The sequence below is a fragment of the Dreissena polymorpha genome, chromosome 8 (assembly GCF_020536995.1).
Source record: "Dreissena polymorpha isolate Duluth1 chromosome 8, UMN_Dpol_1.0, whole genome shotgun sequence".
In the NCBI taxonomy this organism is placed as follows: Eukaryota; Metazoa; Mollusca; class Bivalvia; order Myida; family Dreissenidae; genus Dreissena; species Dreissena polymorpha.
In genome coordinates, this window is record NC_068362.1 from 79206164 (window position 1) to 79225138 (window position 18975).

The 18975-nt window shown below is 38.4% G+C and overlaps 1 protein-coding gene across 1 annotated transcript; it reads left to right on the top strand.

The window, feature by feature from the left end:
• The first annotated feature begins 6972 nt into the window (after positions 1-6972).
• LOC127840675 (amiloride-sensitive amine oxidase [copper-containing]-like) lies at positions 6973-18584 on the top strand. The gene is made up of 3 exons (XM_052369088.1): positions 6973-7199; positions 8323-9548; positions 18502-18584. Exons 1-3 carry the CDS (start codon positions 6973-6975, stop codon positions 18582-18584), a joined length of 1536 nt encoding a protein of 511 aa, XP_052225048.1.
• Positions 18585-18975: the final 391 nt, after the last annotated feature.

Below are 18975 nucleotides of genomic sequence, written 5' to 3' on the forward strand. Positions count from 1 at the left end.
ACCGATCTGCATCGTTCGTAGTACAGTCGAAGTAGATTCTTACACATCGATGTGAAGTCGCGACCCTATTCGCAAGTCTTCAACCGAACCCCACGATTCGTCGTAACTTTATCGTATCAGTGTCGTAACTGAATCGTAGACTGTCACGAGTCTTCAGGATTCAATAAATGTGATAATCGTAGCGAAAAGTGGGCTTGTTTTCGTTGTGACATAGGCCGGGGTTAGGGAAATATGGAATAAATCGTCTGCTGATCGAGAGTGATCCATCTCCAAGCAGAGGTGTCGTTCTATGCTCCCACATACAATTTTATTTAATCCAGCTATGCTGGTTTCAGTACAATGTCTGCGCGCAGGTTGTAGAGATATAGAGGTAGGAGTGAAAGAAGAGGGAGTTAGAATAGATATAGAGAAGTGAGAGAGGAAGGGAGATAACAAAGCAGACCGAATGCTTAAAAGGTGAAAGGGCGTGTTGAAATATAGGAATGTTTAAAATAAATTGAGGCAGATACAAAAGTGCGGTTGGTAGTTGGAGGGAAAGTGTTGTGAGAAGAGAGCAGAGTATTAAAGACATCGGGCTACCACGACCAGTACCAGATGATGCTGGGCTGTCAGGGCCCAAGTAACTTCGTCCACTGAACATATGTGTAAGATCTGCACAAGCGGACTGCACTGTGAGCACTACACAGTTTACGGTTTCGAACTGTTTATTTATAGCACTTGGCTATATTTTTCTATTAAGTTAGTGTTTTTTTTAACAGAAATGCGGTATTCATTTGAGGAAGCACGGTAACTTTATTATTTCATAATTACGATCAGTTTTAAAACTAAAATATATTTTAATATATTCAAGTGAAATCGGAATTGAACTTATCCTTTGCATTTTACAATTTTTAAAAATGGTAACAGAACTTGATAATTCAGCTACTATAAATAATGAGCATTCAACATTTATATTTCCACACAAAAGACCCCTTTTTAAGGCATGATAAGGGGTTAAATTCCCAGTTCACGTTCGAGTTAAAAACGCTAACGTCTGCCCTTTTGTTATACGGGGCTTTCGTGGTCTGGTGATAGCGCACTGCCATAACAACACCCTGAGTTGCAGGTTCGAAGCCCCGTTGAGACCTAATGGAACGAAATATTTTGTTTTAGAAAATTTAGTTGAAACGAAATAAGATAGACCTGCCTATCACAATTACTGTACGACACTCCATTTTTCCGCGGAGAAATAATAGTTTATTTAGACTTATTTAGCAAACTAACAATAAAATCTCTCGAAATCATTCCTCACATGAGCGAATTAAGTCTATCTTGGCCTTCTTTGTATCTATACGATTTGGTAATTATATGCGTGCCACTATAGTAGATATTCTGCTAGTTAAATTGTGTTTCATATCCGTATATAGTAAATATTCAATTCTTACGCCTATGCTTCAGGTCCGATTTTACCATGTGTGCCTACATCTCCCGCACTGCCCCGCCCCCTCAATGCTTACCCTTAATCTTATGCACTGTATATGCCCGCCGTTTTATAGTCTTATATAGAACTTACATTTTCTACATATAAGTGGTGTCCCTCGGGTGAGCAGTGTTGGTCATCCAAGACTAATGCTGCCAAGTAATTACTGAACATGCGAATAAATTAATAAATATATATTTAATGAATGAATTCATTAATAAAAGACTGACTGACTTACTGCCTGTTTAATGTCTGCCTGTTTGACTTAATAAATGATTTAACGGATGTTTAAAAATAAAATAACAGTCATTTGATGCCCGGATGGCAGTTCACTGTGCTGTCACGTCCTCCCTTTTCCCAGGACGACCGGATCCTCCCTTCCACTCCTTCCAGAACAGGAACGTCTGTGTCCGAGACTCGTCAACATTATATCAGTAATTATCAATCATTTGTTGTTGTTTTTTATGCAACCATTGTATTCCAGCATACTCTCATACATTGATTGATACATCCTGCATTGGCCCCACCAATTATAAAATGAAATAAGGCAAAGCCTCGAAGCGAGCTCGATTAATGTTTAATAGAAGAAACTAACAAAAAACTTTCATACAGATATTATTTGAATTAAATTATTAAAGGCACTTCCTAGCAGAAGAACGTGGAGTTCGTAAAGACTGGTATAAAAAATAAGGAAATGAACTTTTAATTATTATGTTAATCAGCAATTGAATAACAAACGAGCCATATTAAAGGATTTCATGTGACCTGATCATGGGCGTCCGCACATAGGGGCAAATGGGGTCAGCTGACCCCCCCCCCCCCTGGAAAATCGATAAGCGAAAAAGATAGTTGAATATGGAAAAATCAGTACGTGTAAAATTATGATTCCTGAATTGAACAATTTCGGTCAGAATGACCCCTGGTTAGAATAACATTCGTGCGGAGAAGTAAATTGATTAACAATTAACATTTATTCAGTCCCTAAATAGCAAGTGAAGGCGATATGGGTCTATGCCGAATTTCTCGATGTTTTTTTTTTAAAATAAAATATTCCTGTCGGTGTTGATCCGATCCCTGTGAACCTCATCATGCATAATCCCGAGAGCCTGTTGTCGGACATGGTGGATCTTAGCCATGTCTTGACTCGTCTCAGCGTGCTAAATGATCGTTCCACTGTACAAGTGGTGGAGACAGGGTTAATAATATGATCATCACCTAACGCACGGCCGGAAACAAATCCGTTTTTGACCAAGTCAACAAAATCTTACTTATTCTGTTTGATGGATTCCTGCTTGTTCCTGTTGTACCATGACATTACGTCTTGTTCAAAATTATCGATTTGATAAAATTCGTCGATGGTTAGGACTGTATCTTTATAGTCTGATCGATTGAAATTTTGATGTGGTTCGGATGGCGTTGATATAACATGAACGCAGGCATATTAGTTTATGAAAATCGGCTTCCTGGAGACTGGATCAGTGAGTCCATGTACAGAATATAAATCGTGCGTCGATAGTATTCTTCACTGGTACCACAAACATTTGCTCGGTGTACTTGACGGCCACATTGCCGTAGTATTGTCATTGTAACACCAATATCTTCGGCTGTTTTTAATGCCGGACCGAATATATCCGAAAAATCAAAAATCGACTCCGCATTTTCTAGATGATCGGTGAACATCGATGTCAGATTATGAACGTATTTTTGACACCGATTATGTCTAATTGAAAAGCCTTAAGTGCTTGCGTGATGGGCTCTAAAATGGACGAATGTTTGGCTATTATGTGGAGCTTTATCACAAATATCGCCGTTCCACTTGCCGTCCATTAGCTGATGTGCAGTCTGTCGTCCTTTTGATTCTGTTCGTTTTGCGCTATATATTTTAAGTTAATGACGGCGTATTTCGATAGAATGGTAAGCAAAAATTCGTATGCTTTTTTACTTTGCAGTCCACCTTGTTTCGCTAAAATGGTGTGTTCGGAACTAGCCGTCTTCTCTTAGTGCTCTCTCTGAAATACTTAATGTTTGCTTTCACAGTCCCTATGTGCGTCAGAAATTGTATTTAGATTCTATATGAGAAAAGTCACTATGATCAAAGGAGAGAAAAATAGGTATAACCTACTCGAATACAGTCAATTTATCAATTTCAAAATCCTAACTCGTAACCTTCCAGATATACTTCATGATGCACAATTACCTGGCCTTATTCTCAAAATTGTATACGCCTCCGGCGGCAAAGGGGGAGAAACCCCCCTTGACTCCCCTATGTAAATTCATGCGGACGACCATGAACCTGATGAACTGAACTGTTAGCCCAAAACACAACCCAAAACAGCTTGTCACACTATCAGTTGCCAGCCTTGTAACCACAAGTTTACCTACGAAGGTCAGATCGGGATTCGAACCCGAAACCACCCATGAGCCACCATTTAAGCTATCTGACCTTTTGAACAAGAGCACCGCATAGCGGGTGCCAACGCTCGGCTGTGGTGCAGTTTTGAATAGATGAAAGCTTGTCAGAAGAAAAGGAAGAAAGGCAAGTGGTGAGAAAAACTCATCTGACATACCTTGACCTTTGACCCACTGACCACAAAATTGGTGCGGCGTGTAGAAATCATAAAAATGAAGTTTCAAAGTTGTAGGTGGAAGCACTTTGATTTTAGAGCCTATGATAACGTTTTATATTTGAGGTCACAGTGACCTTGACTTTTGACCTAGTGACGCAAAAATGGGTGTGGCGTGTAGAACTCATCAAGATGCCGCTTCATTTGAAGTTTCAAAGTTTTAGGTGGAAGCACTTTGATTTCAGAACCAATGTTAAGGTTTTAGCATGTCCTTGGCATTACCTCCTAAAAACACTAAACAATCAACTAGAACATACAATGTAAAAATTTAGAACATCCAACTGTTGCTGCCTTCTCAATTATAATTTTCAGGTGCACATCATCGTCACTGGCATCAGCAATGATTTCTCCATGTTGCATACTGTACTTAGTTTTCACAACTGCCAGAGCATATTTGTTTTATTTTCCTTTTTGAGCATTAAAGTAAAAGTAATTTCAAATTACCATTATTTAGGAATTAATGCAAGGTAGCGACAATTATGTCACCCACAAAAACATGTTATTTAATAACATTGATATAACACTTTGATAATTTTACACATGTCAGAATATATTTTTATAAGTACCAAAATACTATGAATACCGTTGATGATTAATATCGTAGTGGCATGGTTCCACTTTAACAACCGGCACTCGCGTGCTTAAAATGCTATGATTTGCGAATTAAACTTCTCATAAGAAATGTTTGTATTTAAAAGATATGAAGACGAGCAAACTAAAGGAACTGATATCTTCGGAACAAATTCTCTCGACCGAGCTATTTGAAGACACAAATTGTGTAATTATCTGGCTTATCGCGTCTTCGGCTTAGTCAGACACTTATTTAATATTGGCATGTTCATGCATGCCTGATAGTGTTCGCGTATCAAGTACGTGCTAATACTCCAAAATTTAAGAATTTAACCCATTTATGCCTCGTCGACTCTCCCATCCTTCTAAATTCGATTAATTTATTTCCAAAATTAGGGATGTCTAGTATATTTATTTATATATTTAGAATATTTCTTACAGAAATTCCTTTAAGCAAACAGCGCAGACCCTGATGAGACGCCGCATTATGCAGACCCTGATGAGACGCCGCATTATGCGGCGTCTCATCAGGGTCTTCGCTGTTTGCCAAGGCCTTTTTTTCTAGACGCTAGGCTTAAATTGGTTAATTTTGAGTTTGACTTAAAATATAGTTGAAACCCATACTTCACACTCAATTTAGGCAAACTGCTTCAATATTTTTTTATTAAATCTATACATATACGCTTTAATTGCTTGTTAGTCAAGAGAGAACTTTCATATATTCCGCATACTGTTTACATATAACATGTTTCCTACAACGCCAGAGTTTTAGTATTGAATATTGAATAAACTTGCAGATTAAGTACCTTGATCGAAACTCCATAGCATCGTTTATACATGTATATTAAGTTGAACCGAATTCAAGAAAATATCAAGAAAAAATAATGTTTTTCGTTTATTATTTTTTTTAGATATTTACATGCCATCAAACATTTATTTCAAAGAATATTACTTTATTTTACTGCCTTTGCAAAATAATATAAGTGCAACACATATATTTCGAAAACGAAGAACAAATTATAAATGTTGTATGTATACCGTAACATACCGTACTCTGCGCATGCATAGAGAAAAATTATAAAAGTTCAATAAAGTATATAAACTAGCAAAATCCACGAGCTTTGAATTTCATGTTAACCCTTAAAAACACATTAGTAGATGCGCCGAACACGAAACAATCACCACTCAATTGAAAACACAGTGTTTTAGCACATACTTCTGTTCGTGAAAATGACTCCGTTATGAGAGAGTTCATAACATGTTTAACATTGTCCATTGTTCGCGTATCCCAATATAATAGTTCACATACGTATTTCGGTATGTTGACAAATAATCTCGAATTTAGAAGTACTAGAAAATGGCATAAGCATGCAATCAGCATAAAAACAAATGACGCCAATTGTTTACTAGATAAATGTCAATTATAAAATGCACCTCACTCAGTTTATTATTTACCTACGCCACTGCCTGCCTGTATTAAAGTAAGCAAATACAACTGATTATCAGGCGACAAACTACCACTGTTACCCTAAAAATATAACGTAGTTGACCTTATGTACATCGAATAATAATTATATTGTTCTGATCACGTATAAGAGCCGTTTATTAATGCCTGTTATCAGTTCGGATAGAACCATTTATCAAAACGAGGTTGGTTGGTGAACCAAACACAAAAAAGTCAAGAAAAGCGTTGCTTTCAGGTCGAAATCACATATCGCATATGACGCTGGACATGGCGGATGGAGACCATCTCGACGAGGACGGTCGCCGAACACGCCAGATTTCCGGTCCGTCATGTCAGCATGTATTATGCTACCAGCTGTTTGCCGTGTTCATGTTCAGCATCGGACTCGTTGGTGGAATATTTATTGGAATGTACGTCGACCCGAAGATCTACAACAAAGATAACAAAAACTGCCCTAGCGGCACAAACCAGGTTATTAACAACGCAAACACGGAGCATGTACCAACGGTGGAGAATAAATCAAGCATAGAAGCAAAGTCGGGCGAGTGTGCTTTAACAAGCCCTGTTACACAAAAGCGGTATGAAGACACGGTGTTCGCGCCGCTGACTACTGCTGAAATACCAAGCAGCTCACTTTCTGAAAAATTCCGGAATCATTTCAACGCTAGAAGAACCGAACGACTTGACACATAACTTCATTCTATACCAATAGCTAGATGTTCCGGCGAAAAAAGACACCCTGAATTATCTCGACGGCAATGATAAGAAACCAAAGCGTTACGCTAGTCACAGTCCAACGAGGTGTGGACCTTAACGTCATGGAATATAAAGTGGGCCCTCTTGGCTAAACGTCAATGCAAATGACGTCGCAGGCGATGACACAAAGCGGTGAAATTCATTTCAACACCCGCCCTTATGAAGCTGTCGAAGTCGGCATACTGAACAAAATGTGTGAACTGGATTTTGCGATACTGACTGATTCAATACCCGAAAGTTTTGACGGAATCAAATACCCTGAGGATGTCTTTTTGAATTTCGCCAATGGACCGCCGAACATGTCGGGCACTGCACGGGATTCAAGGTGACTTTGTGTGTTTTTTGTTCTGAAGTATGATTTTTAGTATATGTAGTGACACTGCGACTTTAAAAAATACATATGAGCCGTGCTCTGTGAATAGAGGGTTTAATGCATGTGCGTAAAGTGTCGTCCCAGATTAGCATGTGAAGTCCACACAGGCTTATCAGGGAAGACACTTTCTGCCTAAAATGGATTTTTACTAAGAAGAGACTTTATATAAAAGAAAAATACCATACAAGCGGAAAGTGTCGTTCCTGATAAGCCTGTGCGGACTGCACAGGCTAATCTGTGACGACACTTTACGCACATGCATGAAACCCCATTTTCACAGAGCACGGCCCTTATACTCTTTTTTCATAAACTTGCAAGTAGTCGAAATCTTCCAAAACAAATGTTTATTCTAGTTAATCAAACGCTTCAATCGCTTCTGCATTACCCTGATGCTATAAAACAATCCTTCTTAAATAAATGTATCGCGTCATTACGTGTTATGACAATGCAACTAAAAGATTGTACAAACTTTGTGAAATAACTTACCTGCAACTCTTCAATACGTTTTCATATTGAATTGAAGCATACAAATCAAAATACACGTTATTATAGATTTTTTCACTCTCCGTCAGTAGAATATGCTTATCGGATAATAAATGCTCATTCATCTGCTTTCATACAAAAATGGAACGTTTCTGATACGTACAGTTTTGAAATAGTAATACAAACATTGAACATGTACATTTTGTAGGGACAAAGCCCGAGTACATATAAATGAAGCCGGTAGCCATTTATTAATGAAACCGGTAACCATTCATCCGAATAGAATATGTAATACATTCCAACACAGTGCTCACAGTTTTGTATACATATTAACCCATTTATGCCGATCGTCTAAAATAAGGGCATTGGCAAACAGAGTAGACCCAGATGAGACGCCGCATGATGCGGCGTCTCATCAGGGTCTTCGCTGTTTGCTTAAAGGAATTTATGTAAGAAATATTCAAAATATAGAAATAAATATGCAAGACATCCCTAATTTTGGAAATAAATTGATCCAATTTAGAAGGATGGGGGAGTCCACTAGGCATACATGGGTTAACATGCAATCGACCTCATGTACATTTCCTTTCAGGTGGAGCTTACTGCTATCCAGTTTCGGTTACGATCCACGAGACTTCGACCTGCTCCACATCCTCCCCCTCAGCGGACGAGTCCACCATCCCGGAACAAACACGTCCGAATGGTACGCATACGAATTCCATTACCTGAACCAGGGCCCGTTCCGAACGGCCCATGACCTCTTGCACGCTTATAAGACCAACGCAATCCGGAAAGTGAGGCTGGACAAGGGATTTAAGGCCCGCATATTGGACCGTATTTTCCCGATGCGGGACAACAGGAAACCGCTGCGCGACCAAGCTAACAAACATGGGCCCAGGACGTATTACCCGACAGGACCGACGTATAAAATTGACGGAACCAACGTGAAATGGATGGACTGGAATTTTGACATCAGCGGAGGTCAGATTAGAGGACCAGCGTTGTTTGATGTGAAATTTAAAGGCGAACGGATTTTGTACGAGCTAGCGGTGAACGACATCGCTCTGAACTACGCCACCGATTCGCACTCGCAGAATAACATAATTTATGCAGATGCAACTTACGGCATAATGGGAGGTGATACCCCGGGGACCGTCATCAAGGATATTGACTGTCCTAAACACGGAAGCGTTCTCCAAACGTCATTTTGGTTGACAGCAACGCAACGCGCATACAACATGTCTTCGATTTGCGTGTACGAGGCCGATGGAAAATCCGCCCTGTGGCGTCACGCCGGCATGGGGTTCGAGGCAGGGTTGCGCAATCGACCTGTGGTGATAGGTAACTACGACCACACGTTCGAGTTCCACTTCTTCTTGGACGGCAAAATCTTCAACTACGTCCGAGCCAGCGGCTTTATCCAGGCGAGCTTTTGGGAAAGAGATGACCCTAAGTGGCCCGACAAAACCCGTAGTTCGTTCGGCTACAAAGTAAGCGACTATATGTCCGGACCCATTCATGACCACATGTTCGGATTCAAGGTCGACTTTGACTTAATCGACAGGAACAACTCGTTCCAGCTCGTTAACTGGAAAGCGGGACCGATTCTCAAAGCGATTCGCACCCAGAACGCTTCGATACCAGCCGCACCGGAGTACTTCATTTACAACGAGACCCGTTACATCGATTGGGAGCGGGTACAGACAGAGAGGGCCATTACGAAGCAGGCACACCAGCAGTTTATGTTTGTGGTGAACACGCGTGAGAAAAACAAGTGGGGCGTCGAGCGAGGCTACGTTATTGAGCCATTGGCAACAGGTAATTTATAATAAGTAACTTAGTTGGTTTTGAATTTGAAACGTTTTTCTTTTCAGTTTTGTTTACACGTGTGATACAATCCGCATTTTCTTATAATCATAGAGAAGATATTAAATTAATAGGCTGTATGACTATACTCCTCGTAAAATTCATTTATCACGATGGCATTTTATGCACACATTTTAAATTCATAGCTCTTACTTAATTTTAATCTCTTATTGGCGTCGCACTGGAGTGCGGCGACTAGTATGTAATGCGTTTTTTATCGTTTATGGGAGGAGAAGTTATTTTACGGATCAATGTATATATTTTAGTTTTAAGAATATCTTGCATAGTGGTGATTTTTTGTGTAAATTAGTGTAAATAAGTACTGCATTTGTGCCTTTTACATGTATTACAACATTAATTGCCAATAATGCAAAGATAATTGTTTTAATTAATAACTGATCACAATGGAAAGATCAAAGGGACTGGGCATATACGCGAAACTTTCTGGTTTTGTATAAAAACAAAACATAATCAAAATATATTTATTTTGTGGTTTTTCTAACAAAAGCGCAGACGTTTGCTGTTCGAGTTTTGGTTAACGCGTATTTTCTTCAATTTTACAAGGCGACAGCGATTACACGGTTTATTGCTTTATTGATAACCGTTACACTACAGTCACTTATAAGGCAGTAGGTGCCTAGTGCGATCGGGAATAGTCGGTCGATATCGCCGTATTTGAAAAGCGTTTCGGCTATATGCGATATCAACGGTAAAGTCTGGACATTATACTAAATACACGAAATAAATTTGTATTTCTTTATTCAATGGTTAAATTTGCTTATCTCTTTAAGATTTAATAACTATACAATATAAATATAAGTTAAATTAATTCGTTTCATAAAATATTTGTGTTCATGACGTCACGGTTGTTGACATTTTCTTAGCAAAATAAAAGTGTGAAATAAAAGCGAGCGATTTGCAAAATCGAAAAAGAAGCAAACACCGATCGACAACGTTGTGTTCGATAACAATTATTATACCCCCATTACCATTGGTAATGGGGGCTATATAGGAGTCACTCTGTCGGTCGGTCGGTCGGTCGGTCTGTCGATCTGTCTGTCTGTCCCGAACTTTCATCCGATCTTCACCAAACTTGGTCACAAGTTGTATCTTGATGATGTATAGGTAATGTTTGAATATGGGTCATGCCGGGTCAAAAACTAGGTCACGGTGTCACTTAGTGTGTTTTTTAAACCGAAAGTTTGTCCGGACCATAACTATGTCATTTATCGTTAGATTTTAAAATAACTTGGTACATTTGTTCACCATCATGGGTCGGTGTGTCGTGTGAAAAAAAGTACGTCGATATCTCCAAGGTCAAGGTCACACTTGGAGTTCAAGGGTCATATGCTTGTCCGGGCCCTAACTTTATCATTTATTGTGAGATTTTAAAATCATTTGGCAAATTGGTTCACCATCATGGGACAGTGTGTCGTGCAAAAGAATAAAGTCCTTATCTCCAAGGTCAAGGTCACACTTTGAGTTCAATGATCAAAAATGGCCATAAATGAGCTTGTCGGGGCAATAACTATGTCGTTCATTGTGAGATTTTAAAATCATTTGGCACATTAGTTCACCATCATTGAACGGTGTGTCGCGCGAAAGAATTACGTTGATATCTCTAAGGTGAAGGTCACACTTTAAGTTCAAAGGTAAAAAATGGCCATAAATGAGCTTGTCCGGGCCATAACTATGTTGTTCATTGTGAGATTTTAAAATCATTTGTCACATTTGTTCACCATTATTGGCCGGTGTGTCGCACAAAAGAATTACGTCCTTATCTCCAAAGTCAAGGTCACACTTTGAGTTCTAAGGTCAAAAATGGCCATAAATGAGCTTGTCCGGGCCATAACTATGTTCTTTATTGTGAGATTTTAAAATCATTTGGCGCATTTGTTGACCATCATTGGACGGTGTGTCGCGCGAAAGAATTACGCCGATATCGTCAAGATTACACTGTGAGTTCAAAGGTTACAAATGGCCATAAATGATTTTGTACGGGCCATAACTATGTCATTCATTGTGAGATTTTAAAATTACTTGGTACATTTGTTCACAATCATTGGACAATGTGTCATTCGAAAGAATTTCGTCGATATCTCCAAGGTCAATGTCACACTTGGAGTTCAAAAGTGAAAAATGGCCATAAATGAGCTTGTCCGGGTCATAACTATGTCATTCATTGTGAGATTTTAAAATGACTGTGTACATTAATTTTGTTCGCAGTCATTGGACGGCGTGTCATGCGAAAGAATTCAAGAGTTCAAAGGTCAAAATGGCCATAAATAATAATGGCATAATAATACTTAAACATCGCCATAAATTAGATTCTCTTCTTTTGTGAAGACAGCATGCAAAATAGTCTGTGTCAATGCGGCACGTGGGCGTATACGTCACGTCTGTGACAAAGCTCTAGTTCATTTACCGAGCTCTGCGATGGCGATTTGTGTGAAAATGACTCACGTAAAAGCTATTCGCATTTGCTAAATGGCGTGAAAAGAGTAAGCAGAAGTGGGTGGGGGGATGGAAGAAGATTGATTGACTCGTTGAGCTAGAGGGTTTGCTAAACAAATTACAGTATGGTCAGTTTTGTAATCTGTGTCCCATTCCTATGACAATATATAACATTGTTGGCGAACTACAAAATGGCCTCAGTGGTTATTTGTACGTTGTTTGTGAAAACCCTGACGGTAGAGAAGTCAACCGTGTTACTTATGGAAAGCAGCACCATCTCAAGATCAGGGGAATGCCATGCTTTGACGTAAAGACCAAGCTTGGAACAGGTATGCATGTCTTCATTTGTCAACCTGCCACTTCTATCAATGTTTAATCATTGTACAATTGCCATTGATCTTTGGACTTCTTACACATTTTCAGACCCCTTAAAATCCCAAGTGTCATTCCCAGTGAATGTTTGTTTATCGTGTAATATATAAGAAAACATTCCGGCGTCCATCATATTCAGTTTTCAAATTTAGTTTCGCATTTGTGTTGTTAAATCCAATTGATTGCTCATTCATGTTATGTAATAATGTAATGATAATACGAATGGATTCTATGAAAATACATTGTGAGGTCATTATTAAGTATCTTCGGCCTTATTTCGTTTTCATGTTCTTACCATTTTCAATTCTCTTTTCAGCAATGAAAGTCAGTTTGGGCAGGCCGGTAAAGGTAAATAACTTCCTAACCACTCTAAACATAACGCTTATTGCAAATAGAAATCTTAAGAAGATGGAGGCTCGTGCTGGGGAGGCCATCAAGAAAATCTCAACTGCGTCGTCTAACAAGGCTGCCATTGATGCTTCTGAGAAAGAAATGGAGTAAGTGTAAAAACTAACTTTTAATACAATGTTATTTACTATTCTGGTGACAAATTTTAGTATTTTTTCTCATCAACTGTCTTCTTATTTCCTATTCCAGATGAACATGAAACGTATTAATAATAATTGTTTTATTAAAGGCACTGTGTTCATAGTTTGGTGAAATTACATTTTAAAAAAGATTTTTGGTTAGAACCCCAGGGCAGGCACATTATTAAAAATATTTGTGATTGTTATTATAAATATTAAAGCAATTCCAAATATTACAATTTTTTTTAAATAAATTCATTACTTTTAGCAATAAATCTTATGAAGGAGCATAGGTATATTAAAATTCTGAGCTATTCATATAAATGGTGATTTCGTTTCACAAGCGATAATTTGAGTTTAACGACTTGTAAATATGTAATGTGCTTGTTGTGCTGAAAATTGATTTTTCTCATAACCAACGATCATATAAGTCGTCAGAATGATTCTTGAAGGGGAATTATAAAATTGATGAAATAAGCATTGTGTGAATTTAATTTTGTATTTCAGTTCGAGGTACAGTAATGCCTGATATTACTCAGATTTCTGCTGTGCATTTGAAGACGGGTTTAACGTTCTCGACATATCTGAAGACAACAGTGCCAATTTCTTTCGAAGCTCAGAAAGTGATTGGCATCTCTGTTGATAATCATGGCATAATGCGTGTAAATGGTGGAAGTGTTGATAGTGTATCAATTAAAACTTTTCTTCATGATTGTATGATGTGGCTTGCAAAGTTTCCCAGAGCCATTTTTGTTGCTCATAATGGGCGCAGGTTTGATTTTCCGGTTTTGGTTAGTGCATTGCTGAACACACACTGTTTTGAAACGTTTTGTAATTGTGTAAGCAGTTTTGTTTTCAAAAATCGTATCCTGGACAGTCACACAAACAGGAAGATCTAGTGAACGTGTTCTCCAGGCAACCTGCAGCGCCCACAGTGCTCCTGATGATGTTGAAGCACTGGGATCTTTGCTTAAAACATGTAAAATTACTGGCAATATGGCCCACATCTTTACTGTTACTGCAATCCATAATTCAGTTTGTTTAAGTCATGAAAAGCCTTAAAGGCAAAGAACATTAGATTGTTAGACGTGCTGTTGCATATAAGAACTCTAAAGCGACCAACAGCTGAAAACATTGCGGGATATGGACTGGCTTTGTGTCATTTGAAAGAAATATTTTCTAGATCCGGAGAGTATTACTTTAGGGATACTTTCATTGCTAAAAACAATGAGGGACTTCCAAAAGTCACAAACGCAGAAAAATATTTTATCTGAAGTGGTCCTTAAAATCGGTTAGTTTTTCAGTGACGAAAAGTGACGGAACGAGATAATATGGCTTTCAAATGACACGCGGCCAGTCAAAATCACGCAATGAATTTATACTGATACTCAATTATGTACATCTAGTTGTCATTAATCTGGATGTTTTTATTAAAATATAAGTTGTATATTATTGTGCTACATGTTTAAAGAAACATGATAACTTATACATCTTAATGATACGTAATATTGGGACAACTTTGACATTTTGTGGTGAACTGCGCCTGTATTCATATGTTGCCCTTTGTCTTTAGGTGACCTTAAGATTGTATTATTAGCTCGGCTGTTTTCGGAGAAAACTCCGAGGTATTGTCATAGCCTCTTCGTCGCCCGCCGTCCGCCGTCGTGCTAAAACCTTTACATTGGCTCTAAAATTAATTTGCTTCCACCTACAACTTTGAAACTTCATATGAACATGCACCTTGATGAGTTTTACACGTCACACCCATTTTTGGCTCACTAGGTCAAGGTCAAGGTCACTGTGACCTCTAATATAAAACTTTAACTTTGCCTCTAACATCATAGTGCTTCCACCTACAACTTTGAAACTTCATATGTACATGTACCTTGATGAGTTCTACATGCCACATCCATTTTTGGGTCACTATGTCAAAGGTCAAGGTCACTGTGACCTCTAATATAAAACTTTAACTTTGCCTCTAACATCACAGTGCTTCCACCTACAACTTTGAAACTTCATATGTACATGCACCTTGATGAGTTTTTACACGCCACTCCCATTTTTTGGGTTACTAGGTCAAAGGTCAAGGTCACTGTGACCTCTAATATAAAACTTTAACTTTGCCTCTAACATCATAGTGCTTCCACCTACAACTTTGAAACTTCATATGTGCATGTACCTTGATGAGTTTTACACACCACACCCATTTTTTGGTCAGTAGGTCAAGGTCAAGGTCACTGTGACCTCTAATATAAACTTGAACTTTGCCTCTAACATCACAGTACTTCCACCTTCAACTTTGAAACTTCATATGTAGATGCACCTTGATGAGTTTTACACGCCACACCCATTTTGGGTCACTAGGTCAAAGGTCAAGGTCACTGTGACCTTTAATATAAAACTTTAACTTTGCCTGTATCATCACAGTGCTTCCACCTACATTTTTGAAACTTCATATGTACATGCACCTTGATGAGTTCTACACACCACACCCATTTTTGGTCACTAGGTCAAAGGTCAAGGTAACTGTGACCTCTAATATAAAACTTTAACTTTGCCTTTAACATCACAGTACTTCCACCTACAACTTTGAAACTTCATATGTAGATGCACCTTGATGAGTTCTACACGCCACACCCAGTTTGGGTCACTAGGTCAAAGGTCAAGGTCACTGTAACCTCTAAAAAAAAATCTGACAAGCTTTCGCAGCCGAGCGTGGCGCCCGTTATGCTGTGCTCTTGTTAATGTATTATTATATCAATATTTATTCAAAGTTAGCTAAATTTATTTACATGTCATGGTTTATAACTGTAGCTTTTAATAAGCAACTAGAAAACCCCCATAAAGAAGTGATATACAAATTTATACTTAAATTCATTGCGTGAAAATGAATTGGGGTAGGCATACTCAAAGTAAAATTTCTTGAGATAGGAACGGTAAAACTTCCTAAAATTCATTCAGTGTGTAGAAAATATGTTTTGTTAAATAAATATGTACAATATATTCATTTCATCACACTACAAGTGACATAAAACGTAATTAAAGTTTCTTGTCACTGAACCATTTGTTGTCGTTTTTTCCATTTTATCCAGACAAGTGCATATATTATTGGACATCAAAGTTGCAATTCTCTTTCAATGACACTTTTTTAAATTCTGTATCTACTAACAAAATCCAGTCGAGTACGTTTATTAAGTTAATTGTCAAAATATATGTATATCCCATTACAAAAAACTATATATTTTGGATATAGGGTAAATCCATAGAAAGCGCCCAACCGAGTCAAGGGGTAGGTGTATTCAACCAAGTATAAAAAGTTAACCGGCTGGTAAAAAGTTTTAAAATTTTGCATTTAGTTGTGATTTACAATTTACTATGTGGAAATAATAACAAAGAGTGTTTCTGGATAAGTACCCATTAGGCTTCCACTACCTTAAAATCTTAGTTAGAAGGTGCTTTTTCAATCGGTTCCGTAGTGTAGTGGTTACACGCTCGCTTCACATGGGAGAGGTCCAAGGTTCGAGCCCCAGTAGAATCAAACTATTTTATTTGTGTTCTATGTTAACATTTTGTTTTGATGTAGACATTTATGTTTAAATAAATATGCTGTTTTATTGTAACCATTTTTTGTTTTTATTATGCCCATGAAATATATGTGTGAGAGCGTGGGTGAGGGGGGTCGTAAACACATTAAAACCTTCTTTGTTCCACTAACCTTATCAACCACCTAGTTACTAATAAAGGCGCTATAGAGCGCGAAGCGCGACACGTATTATTAATTGTAATAATGGGTCTTGATAAAGGAAGCAGCCGCTTATCAATGAGGATCACCATCACAGCACCCCCAGTCTCATTACTATTAAGTCCTCCTACAGGTTTTTTTTTAAGAACCACATATAGAAGGCCGCAGGCCTGACCCGTATCTTGCCAGTGGTATGGACCCTTTGGTATGGACATTTAACCCCGCTCACTATCCAGCGTTTAAACTTCCGGGTTAACATTTAAACCGACTATAAATAGCTTGTTAATATCTTAGTTAGAAGGGGATTTTTTAAGCGGTTCCATAGTGTAGTGGTTACACGCTCGCTTCCCATGTGAGAGGCCCAAGGTTCGAGCCCCAGTAGAATCAAAGTATTTTATTTGTGTTCTATGTTAACTTTTTGTTTTGATGTAGATATTTAAGTTTAAATAAATATACTGTTTTATTGTAACCATTTTTTGTTGTTATTATGCCCATGAAATATATGTATAAGAGGGTGGGGGGGGGTCGTAAACACATTAAAACTTTTACAGTGTTTTCATATCAATAAGTACTCAACCCCTATCGTAAATGAGCAACGTAAGAATAAGTTCAGAATCATCTCCCCCTTGAAGTTGAGGAAAATATGAAATTACGTCTGCAAGTAATAAAATATCTTGGAATTATCTTCTCATCCTCGAGAACATTTAGTTATTGCCAAATTGATCTTTACAATAGGGCTAGAAATGCAAATTTCAAACTGAGTAAAATATTTGGGCAATTACATCAAAGGGTTGATACAGTTGTGCATCTTTTTGATTACACTATCAAACCTATACTTTTATATGGAAGTGATATATGGGGAACAGTGAATAGCAATAGTCCAATAGTCAAGAAGGACAACTATAATCTTTTGAAATCTTTTGATAATATGTATTGTGAGAAACATCATGTGAAATTTTTTAATATGTTTTAAGTGTTCATAAGCGAACGTCTAATGATGATGTATATGGTGAACTGGGACGTTATCCTTTATATGTTGATATTATATGTAATACTGTTAAATATTATCAGAGAATGTATTCTGGTAAAGTAAGTGCCTTTTTGTTAGCTGCCTTTAGTGAAGGAAATATACTTTTTAATAGTGATAAGAACAGCTGGGTCACAAGTGTTAATCATATTTTCAAAAGTCTTAATTTATCTTCCACTAGTTTGCATACAAAGAATTTGCATTCGCTTGTAAAGGCCCGGTCACACCGTGGTAACGAACGAGAAACGGACATAAAATCCTTTTATCCGTTCGTGTTCGTTCTTATCCGGTGAATGTCCGTTTCATATCCGGTGAATCCGCTCCTTGTTCGGCGATGTCCGGTGACATCGTTACGTCCGTTGAGAAGTTTTGAGCATGTTCAAAATTTTCCACTTGATAAAATGGACAGAGATCTCCGTTTGATGTGCGATCTTCATACGTTAGTTTACGGTTTGTTCGGAACTCGTGCGTTACACCTCCTGTACGTATTTGGTTTATGTCCGCTTATGTCCAGTTGCCCTGGTCCTAACGCATGTTCAACAGATAATAACGGACAGCTAACGTATACAGTGCGAGAAGTGTGGCGGAACAAAACTGTTAACATACATTTAACCGTAATTAACCTGTGGGTCGAAGTATCATTTCATTGTTGTACGCCTTGTGTGAAGGACATGTGCAATGGAGTGTCGTGCTCGCATTCAATTAGAGTGTTAAGCCACCCTCGTGCAGGCCCAGATTGGCCTTTTGGATGTTAATCTGGCCATGTATCGTCTTGCTCAAAAGAGAGCAAGGAGACGGAGGCAGCGCAGATGGTGGATCAGGGCTTGGCTGGGTCCCGAGCGGAGGCGTCAGTTCGGTCTGTATGACCAACTTATGGTCGAACTGCGACGCGAGGACCAACGCGCATCCATCAACATAATGAGAATGCCACCCATACGCTTGGTGCTATTGATGGCAAACATATTGCCTTCAAATGTCCACCAAGATCCGGGTCTACGTATTTTAACTACAAGAAGTACTTCTCCATTGTCCTGCTGGCTACAAGTTTGCCTTGGAGGCAGTGATGCTGCACAGTTGTGGAACGAGTCAGACCTGAAGGCAGCAGCTGAAAACGGAGACATTGACCTGCCAGAAACTGAAGCTTTGCCACATGATATTGAGGATGTACCCTACTTTTTCATCGGAAAGAAAATATAAGTGTTAGACCGGCCAAGATTTATTTTTTTATTTTATTTTTGGCGTAAGTGTACATAAACA